Genomic DNA, 9,662 nt, shown 5'->3' on the forward strand with positions numbered 1-9,662 from the left:
TGTCCAGAAGGAAGTCAGCACTGACTGAGCAATTTTTTTTTGTTTTTGTTTTTGTTTTTATCTTAAGCACTCAGAACTCGGGCCACAAATATACAGGAAACACTGCCTGGGCACAGACAGCCAAACTCACTTACTATGATCTAGGTCCATCACACAAATCATCAAAAAACCCCACGCCAACAGCAGAGCAATGATTTCCAGCCTTTGTCTACAGCTCTCTCACAGGAGTTTCTTGTAAGTCCTGGAACTACAACTATCCTAAAGGGGCAAAAAGTAAGGGATTGGAGGTGTGGCGAGGTCAGGCTAAAATAACAGTTTCACAAATGAGGAAACATTTGCTTTTTGACACTGGGCATGAACTCGGGAACTAGGGCCAAGAGTACTGAAACCTTAAGCAAGTATTTAGAGAACAGACATAATTATCAGCACATGATTCTGAGGGGCCCATGGGAAACTAGGGGACAAGGTAGGAGAGAGACTCCCATGGTTCCATTTTAAAGTGTTGGAATCATGCCAATAGTTTCCAGAAATTAAAAAATATATATATACTGGTGGATGCTTTGTGAAGGTAATGACTGCAGTGTTAGAAAAATTTAAGAAACACCCATAACATGGTAAATTGTTTTTGCTGATGATTTAACTGGACACCAGCTTTCGGAGTAAATATCTCCTTGATTACAGAAGTATAAGTGTCCCAAGCCTGTTACTTGCTGCAGTGGTACTGTGTCAGCAGGAGTCCAGAGTGCAGGATCAAAAGTAGCTGAAAATTTTAGCATGTGACCCTTAGGAGAAAGAGGCAGGTCATAATCAGTCTATCCTGGGATTATACAAATAATACCACCCCCCCCCCCAAAAAAAAAGCAGCAACCCTAAAATCCCACAAATCACTGTGCACTCCCTCTGGAACTTTCTAAACCCGACTGCTATTCCATGAAGTAAGACTGAGATTTAGGGACTCCACTATGCTACCCACACAGCAGGTGGTAATGTGTTCATCTGAGTTTGAGTTTGAAAAAGACTTTAAATTGGGCCAGGCATGGTGGCACAAACCTGACATCTCAGTATTTATGAGGCTAAGGCAGGTGTGAGCTATAAAGTAAGACCCTATTAGGAAAAGAGATTACTATTTATTTATTTATTTACTTATTTTTGGTTTTTCAAGACAGGGTTTTCTCTGTGTATCCCTGGCTGTCCTGGAACTCACTCTGTGGATTAGGTTGGTCTCATACTCAAAAATCCGCCTGCTTCTGCCTCCCAAGTGCTGGGATTAAAGGCGTGCACCACCACTGCCCAACTAGGAAAAGAGAGTCATTTAACATCCCTCCCCCCTTATTATTTTATTAAACCAATCCAACACACCTGGTCCAGATGCCTCCTGACCTGGTTTTAGTAATGGAAGTCTCACATTCCAGAAAGCCCTGGATACCAGGGAAATTAACTGGGAGAGCTGGTCACCACTTGTCTTCATCGTCTGCTCCTTTTTTGGACCCCTGTTTCCTTTGACCCCTGTAGCCCTCCCAAATGATAGGAAACCAGTTTCACAGTATGTTTAAATGGGGGAAGAAATGGGTAAAAGAATAAAAAATTAGTACAGTAGAAAGTTGTTTACTTTTCTAGATCACTCAACTTTGAGCAAGGCGAATATTCCTTAAGAGTTTTTAGCAAGCCCTAACATGAATGATCCATGCTTGGCATCCAGCATCGAGATCCATCACGGAGACTCTACAGCCTGCAGAAGCGGTCCATGAAAATCCATACATACCCAACATCCCAGGAAGCAGGAGGACCGCATGCTCCCCTTCTCCCACTCGCTGGTAATGCAGGTGAACGCCATTCACAGCCACCTTGGCAGAAGTTACTGCAGTGCTGGAAGAGAAAAGAATTCCCAGAGGAAGACTTATTTATCATGCCAAACTGGTAGATTTAATATGACAGAGTATCAGGTCTTGTGCATGAGTTAGCATCAGTACCCACTCGGGCACACATCATTGCTTTGGGTTTTGCCCCAGTTTTCTGTTCCAGGTTGTGTCTTCATAACAGACTGCAAATCTGAACAGTGTCTTCCTGTTTTGAGCCACTGTGGCACCCAGTAGCACCCTCTGACCTAGTTAGATTTTTTTTTTCCTGGTGAACTTGACACAAAGGAACTTCAATTGAGAAAATACCTCCATTAGATTGGCTAGTCTGTGGGACATTTTTAAACAGTTATGACTGATGGGGGGAGCCTAGCCCACTGCAGATGGTGCTACTCTTAGTCAGGTGGTCCCGGGTTGTGCTAAATGGCAGGCTGGGCAAGCAGCATCTGTCCTCAGCCTCTGCGTCAGTTCTTGACCTTATGACCTTCCTGGCCACTCCCATCATAGAGGGCGGAGACTAAAAGGATATGGGGAGGGGAAAATGCCAGGACAGAGGAATTACTCTTCTTCTTGTGGATTGGCAGTAAATTTAAGCCAACCATTGACTTGCTTTTTCTTCTACATACCTCACCCCATCTCTGTCCTTGGTCAAAGTGACTACCAAAACGTGGCACTTCTGGAAAAAAAAAAAAAAAAAAAAAAAAAAAGGTTTTGTGTTCCCTGTGCTGGTTTTCTCTGATTCAGAGTTCAAGTAAGAATCAACACACGCGGGGCACAGTGGCCCACATGAGATCTCAGCACCTGGAAGGTCGAGGGAGGAGGGTTACACAAGTTCAAAGTCAGCCTAGGATATGTAGGGAGACTCTGTCTTAAACAATAGCAATAAAATCAATAAAGAATGTGTGGTGGCTTGAATAAGCTTGGCCCAGGGAGAGTGGTACTATTGGCAGGTATAGCAATATTGGAGTAGGTGTGGCCTTGTAGGAGGATGTGTCTCACTATGGAGGTGGGCTTTGAGGCCCTGGACACTGCCATGCTTCCCACCTTGACAATAATGGACTGAACCTCTGAACCTATAAGCCAGACGCAATTAAATGTTGTTCTTTATAAGAGTTGCCTAGGTCATGGTGTCTGTTCACAGCAGTTAAACCTTAACTAAGACAGAATGTATGGTGAAACATGCTTTTAATTCCAGCACTAGGGAGGCAAAGACAGGCAGATCTCTAAGTTCAAGGCCAGCTTGGTGTACAGAGTAAGCTACAAGTAAGAAAGAAAAAAAAAAAAAAAAAAAAAGACAGATGGGGCACGTGGGAATGTGTGTTGAACATTGGTACATCTAATGTGAGCATGTAAAAAATTGGTAAATAGAAGGCCTAAAACAGGCTACACAGACTTCACACAAACATCTACACAAACCTCAGAGGGGCAATAATAAAGCCAGAGACACCAATTTTTTTTTTTTTTTTTAACATCCCATTCCTCTGGGAAATTGAGCTTTATTGCTAGGATGGCTTTAAGCATCTTAGAATCGAGACAGAAGCAGAAAACATGCACTCTACCAACAAAGACTCACTTGAGCACAGTTCACCTATGGATACATCTGCTAGGCTCCCGGTCCAGCAGGACAGAAGACGAAGCCACAGAGGATTTGCTCAGGGAGGGCTGGTTTATGCTGGAGGCACCTGGGCCAGATAAAATTTCCTCTCTCTGTTTCTTGTTTCTGATATTAAACGAAGCAGCTGACTAGTGTTTACTGGGCTCATGTTAGCGGTAAAGCACGAAGTACCATCTCCTCCTTTTGTTGTTTCCCGTGCACAGGAGCCCTTTTAGGGGCTCCCTTCCCTACTATACCAAGAACATGCTTGTCAAAGCCATATTGTGCTACGCAGGTTTTCTGTACAAAGGAAACCCTTCCCATTGTCCTCAGTGCCCAGAGCCAGTGGCTTTTTGGGATTGGTGTTACTGCCAGAGCCCTGAGCATCATTGTCTCTCCCTGGAGCACTGGTTCACAGAGGTATCTTTCTTTCAGCTCCTTTGATCTACCCAAGCCTCTTTGGTAAAAACAGCAATAGCAGCAGCAGCAGCAGCAACAACAACAACAAAAATCTAAGTTCTTCCTGGATCTGGCTGGATCTAAGGTTTGGTTTCCCATTCCATATTTCTTTCCAAATTATCACCACCGATACAGGAGTATAGGGACATCAGGTAGCCAGAGTTCAGCTTACTAGAAACTCTGTGGCAGGGAAGGATATGCAAAGGCTTGGAACTGGCTTTGGTGGAAAGAACAAGAAAGGCCATGTCAGGTTGGGTAGCAGTGACTGAGAGGAGAGAAAAGTGTCTTTTGTGAAGAAATGCCAAAGAAAAATAAAACTTTACATTAAGAGAAATGCAGGAGAGCATTGCTGGGAGACTACATGGCATTCTCGTAAGCAGAGTAAGAGGACAGAGGGACAAGGGTAGGGACTGGATGATTGGATGATGTGGGGGTTCTGCTCTAAGTGGAATCGGCCCCTGGTGCTTCACCCTAGGTCTCCATCGTGCCACCACACCAGAGGGACATGTACCACACCAGCCCATTCTGCCAAGTACCATTTCCATTCTCCAAGGCTGAGGAGGAATCAGAGAATTATTTACAAACAAAAGTATTAAATATTAATAAATTATTCATTTCGAACATAAGGAAAGGTTTGTGTTTAATCACAGAGTGACTGAAAACTGCCTTATTTCTATAGACATACCTGGTAAATCATTTGGGGTCATGTCAAGCCCAAGCATTGGCTCTGGTTTGTTAGGAGTTCGCTTTGATTGTGGTCAGGCCTCTTACAAACAGCTAAGTACATGTTAAAGGGTCAGGCGTGCAGCCCAAGCCTTCCAGGGCCCTAATGCTTGCTTACTTCTGGAACCATATTCAGTACTGGATTTCTCAAACTCTCAGGTAGGAATAAAGACAGAAACCCTCAGAAAACTTAAAGAACAACCTTCCCCCTTTTCTTTGTCAGTCAGAGGTTCTTTTCCAACCAATCTTTCCCTCCCCCCTCCCCCCCCAGTGACTTTGCCTTCTAACTATGGGGTCTTACGCAGGTGTCTTTTATGAGATTGTGTTGCATTTTACAAACACCCATGACTAGGACAATCCTGAGAGATACTCAGAAACTCTGGGCACAGCACTGTAGCTGCTTCCAAAGGCACACCTTGAAGGACACTAAAGGCATGCCCTCCTGAAGCTTGAAGGCTAGCAGGAGATAGGCAGATAGGACCCACCACCACTTCTTTGTGTGCATGTGTGGGGTCTTTCAGGTAAAGGTGGAGGTGGTAGAGACCCTGGGTTGTTGGTACAACACACCAAGTTCAGCCTACCAGCACCCACATGTCTTTTCTCCTGTTATTTCAGCAGGGCTCAACATTTGAATTCAAACCACTGACCAGCCTTCTAACTCCATGAGCCCAGGCTGTGTCACAATCTGAACAGGAAGTAGGCAACTACACTTTTAAATTTCCTCAGGAGAGTCTGACAGGCCAGCAAGATTAAGTTAATTTCTTAGAGAACAACAGGAGAATCACTCTTGAGAGGCCTTCAAAGTATACTTCCTGTCTCCTGTTGTCCTGGGAGCTGAGACCTGTGAGTTTCATATGGTACCGGGGAGGGGGTTCCTACTCCCCTCAAACAGGGAGGGTGGTTGTGTAGGAAGACGAGAGCATAAGGGCTTGGGGCAAATAGATAAACCAAGTCAAGTACTTACCACCATGTGTCTGCACTCTCGTAAGCACTTTACCTACCATTCATCTCTGAGCAGCACGACGAAGTTAATCTAACATTACCACAGAGAGGCCACAAGTTGGTGGGAAAGCTAGTTTGATGGTCACAGGATTAGGTCACTCAACCCAAGATGAACATCTAAAGGTCTAACATGGATTCTTGGCTTCATTACTGTGCTGGCTAGTCTCACGTTAACTTGACACACTAACTAGAGTTATCAGAAAGGAGGGGACCTTAATTGAGAAACCCGTCTCCATAAGATCCAGCTGTAAGGCGTTATGTTAATTAGTGATTGATGGAGGAGGGCCTAGCCCATGCTAGATGGTGCCATCTCTGGTCTGTTGACCTGGGTTCTGTAAGAACACAGGTTGAGAAAGCCACGAGGAGCAGGATAGTAAGTAGTATTCCTCCATGGCCTCTGCATCAGTTCCTGCCTCCAGGTTCCTGTCCTGCTTGAGTTCCTTGTCCTGTCTACCTTTGATGATCAGCTGTGATACATAAGCTGAATAAACCCTTTCCTCCCCAATTTACTTTTTGGTTATTGAAGCAATAGATAGCCTAGCTGAATGAGTACCTTCCTTAGAGATGAAAGCAGTGATTGCCTATTAGATAACAGCCTCACTTTGAAAGTCCTTACTGCTTATATTATGTTCCAAACCTGGACAAATGGCTGAGGTGCCTATTTAACATATCAAAGTGGGCCTGGCCTCCAGGTTCTCCCAGCATCCCTCATCCCTTCCTGTTACAGGGTGTAGCTGGCATTCCTGGCCCACTACCCTGAACTCTCCAGCCCAGGGGCTGGGCTGCCCTTTCCCCAGAGGCTCCTTTTTATATAATCCAGACATTTTTGGGTACCCGCCCCTTTTTTGACCTTTGGCCTCCTGGCTGCTGGTTGGTTCTCCTCTCTCCCTTCCCCTACCCCTGCCCCCTGACTCTGGACTCTCCCAATTGTGTCTGTCTCTGGCTATGTTCTCCCTTTTATCTATAATAAACTTTCTCCAATACTGTACCTAGGAGTGGTCATGTCTTTTCCTTTCCTTTCTATTTCTTTTTTTATTCAATATGCTGGCTATATCATTACTTGTACTTGTTAATTATTTATTTGTATTTTGTTCAGGTCTTTCACAATCATTGTTTCAAATACAAACACTGCAAGGCCAGAAATCCAGAGAGGTTGAGTAACTAGTCTGCAGTCACACAGCTAGGAAGGGTCAATCATGCAGCTACTTAAACTAAGTGAACTCAAAAGGCCACAATTTCTCTTTAATCTTATGGCAGAACCGAGTCCTCAGAAGAGCAAAAGTGCTGGGGTGGCATTCAGTCTCATTGCCAAGTAGGGAGGTGGAGGCAGGGATGAGGGGAAGGAATGGACCTGATTCTCTGGCGGGGCCTCATTAGGTTAACTCAGAAAATACTGTTTTCAGACTGTCAGATTTAGTAAATTATTAATATCAGAACGGACATAGAACTCCCCACAGAAAAGACGATTTTTTTGACAGATCACAGAGATCATGAAGTAAGAAAGGGTCAAAGTTCCAAGCATCAGATTTACAAGAAACTGTGGCATACAACTCAGACAGCTGCGGGCTGGACACTGGCTGCGAACAGGTTTTCGTGGGACTGTTCACAGCTGCTGCGTGGGGCTGCAGCCTGGCCTCAGGATTAACCAGCTGGAGCTGTTTCTCAGATTACAGACCGTGTGTATTTCTAAAATGGCAGGACAAGACTCAGGGAAACTTTCACAGAGATCCTTCAGGAAGAGTGGTCTGTGGTGCAGCTAAGTGAAAGGAACTCTCAACAGCCATTAAGTCACCGATGAGTATGACATTAACACAACCCTAGTAGCCCCCTCGTTCAAGCCCTTTTTGCAATCAGGAAACTGGATAAAATGCCTACTATTCGCTGGCAATTTATACATCCATAGTCATTGACATGTTTTTCCATATGTATATTTAAAAAGTTGCTAAAGTCACATGAAAGAAAAAATCGGAATTAGACATAAAAACTAAGAGCTACATAATCATGCTACTAATGTTTTTAAAACTGGGTCGATTTTCCCTTCTTTCGGCTTCCAGATTATGTGCTCAAACGATTGGTTTCCACACCACGTCTAGTAAAGTTCTAAATGCCAGTTAGTATTGTCAAAGGCCCACGGACCATAAACTGCACACGGGCGCTGCCTATGTCTGCATGTGTATATGGTTGGATGTGCTTAACTTCAGGCTGCTCTACCCACATTTTCTGCTCACATTCTCTTGAGACTGAGCACCCATTTTCAAGACAGCAGGTCTCCATGAATGTTGTTATTATTTTAGCAAAGGTCTGGTGTGGAGCGTGAGGAATGGAAGATTCGGTGTCCTGGCTATCACCACACACACACACACACACACACACACACACACACACACACACACGACCCTCTGGCAGGAGAACCTGGGACTGTGAATTTACATTGTCTTGCACAATGAAGTTTGAGATTAGCAAGCAAAAGGACTCAGGAAACTTAGGCCTTGCCTGCCACGGAAGCCGGTTAGGCAGATTTCTGATGAGGCAGGAATAATTACTGTTCCCAGTAATTGGCCAACAGACCAGCAAACTTCTTGTTCCCCGCTGCAGCTCCTCCCCCCCACCAGCCCCCAGTTCCTTCCCTCTGCACTGAGGAGGCGGGACCACCGCCCACGACCTAGAACCTAACCCCAAGCACCGAAGTGCTCGCGCACCAGTTCTGCGGGATCTGGATGTGAGTCTGAGCAAGGAAGGGCCGACAACGCCAGGCGTCCGTATCCCTCCCCGGCCAGTGGCCCGCGCTGACTCGAGCGCGCCATTACCCGAAGGTGGCTGCTGGCTCGGCCTGGGGTACGCAGATCCGGGATTTCAGGGGCGAGAGGAGCAGCCGCAACCGCAGGGCCGCGGGGTGGACTGCTGCGGTCGCCATAGCTCCAGATCGCACAGTCTCGGCGAATCGCGCGTGCGCCCGGCTGGATGTCACCCTTCAAGTGCTAAGCCCGAAGCCCCGCCCCCCGGCCCGCTGTGCCATGCCCCGAGCCGTCTCTGCCCCTCATCAGGCCTGCCTAGAAACAGAACCGGAGTGTGTCCTTCTGCTCCTAGCTCTCTCAGGTGGACAGTTCAGTAGGCACTGCTCCTTGCTTGCAATTGCTATGGGGTCCAAGGTTACGGGGAGGCGGGGCCACCTTTTGTGCTGCTTTCACCTGCTGGGTATCTAAGCAGAGCCTCTGAGAGACAAGTGCACAGCAGACCTGCCTCTGTTGAGAAAGGGTCTCGTGTAGCTCAAGCTGGCCTAGAAGTCTAGCTGATGTTGACCCTGAGCTTCTGATCCTCCTGACTCATGCTGGGACATCCGGCCTGCATCACCACACCTGACTACCTCCCACTTCTCATATATCCAGCCCTATTCCCTTGATGCTAAGCTTAATGGTAGCAAGCCTTTAGGTGACATATGTCAACATTTACTATGTAAGTCTTAAGATCTCATCATTTGTACATCTTGCTGTGTTAGCTTTATGCACCACTGTGACAAACATTTGAGAACAATGTAAAAGGAGGAAAGATTCATGGTTTCAGAGCTTTCAGTCCAGGCCCATCTGGCCCCACTGCTTTGGGCCTGAGAAAAGGCAGCCAGAGAACTTAACAGAGGCTAAGAGAGGTAAGAGAAAGAACTAGAAGAAATTGTTCAAAGATATGCTTCCAGTGACCTGCTTTTTGTAGTCAGGACCTGCCTCCTATGTCTTCCAATAATGCCACCAAACTATGAATCCATTAATGGATGACTTCATTGACTAGATTGGAGCCTCACGAGTCAATCACCCAACAATGACTGGTTCCGGTAACTGGGCAGAAAGCTTTCAATACATCGTACCAAAAACTACTGTCATTTTCATGCCAGGTGCCTTAAAGTGCTTCACTTTATTTTTAATTAGTATATGCACTTTCTCCATCCATACCCCTTATCCCAGATTATTATGAGGAAACAGTGGGAAGGGAAGCCAGAAAGTCTTGGCTCCCACAGCTGAGGAGGGGCATTCAGGCCA

At 45.9% G+C, this 9,662-nt stretch overlaps 1 protein-coding gene across 1 annotated transcript in view; it reads right to left on the reverse strand.

Annotated features, from left to right (window-relative positions):
* The window catches only part of Bphl (biphenyl hydrolase like), a 35,624-nt gene extending 26,985 nt beyond the window's left edge, over nucleotides 1-8,639 (reverse strand). The window contains exons 1-2 of the mRNA XM_034510170.2: nucleotides 8,442-8,639; nucleotides 1,763-1,866 (exon numbers count right to left, since the gene is read on the reverse strand). Of these exons, the coding sequence (XP_034366061.1) occupies nucleotides 1,763-1,866; nucleotides 8,442-8,548 (211 nt within the window). The 5' untranslated portion in view covers nucleotides 8,549-8,639. The remainder of the gene's footprint in view (nucleotides 1-1,762; nucleotides 1,867-8,441) is intronic.
* Nucleotides 8,640-9,662: the final 1,023 nt, after the last annotated feature.

The sequence above is a fragment of the Arvicanthis niloticus genome, chromosome 8 (genome assembly GCF_011762505.2).
Source record: "Arvicanthis niloticus isolate mArvNil1 chromosome 8, mArvNil1.pat.X, whole genome shotgun sequence".
In the NCBI taxonomy this organism is placed as follows: Eukaryota; Metazoa; Chordata; class Mammalia; order Rodentia; family Muridae; genus Arvicanthis; species Arvicanthis niloticus.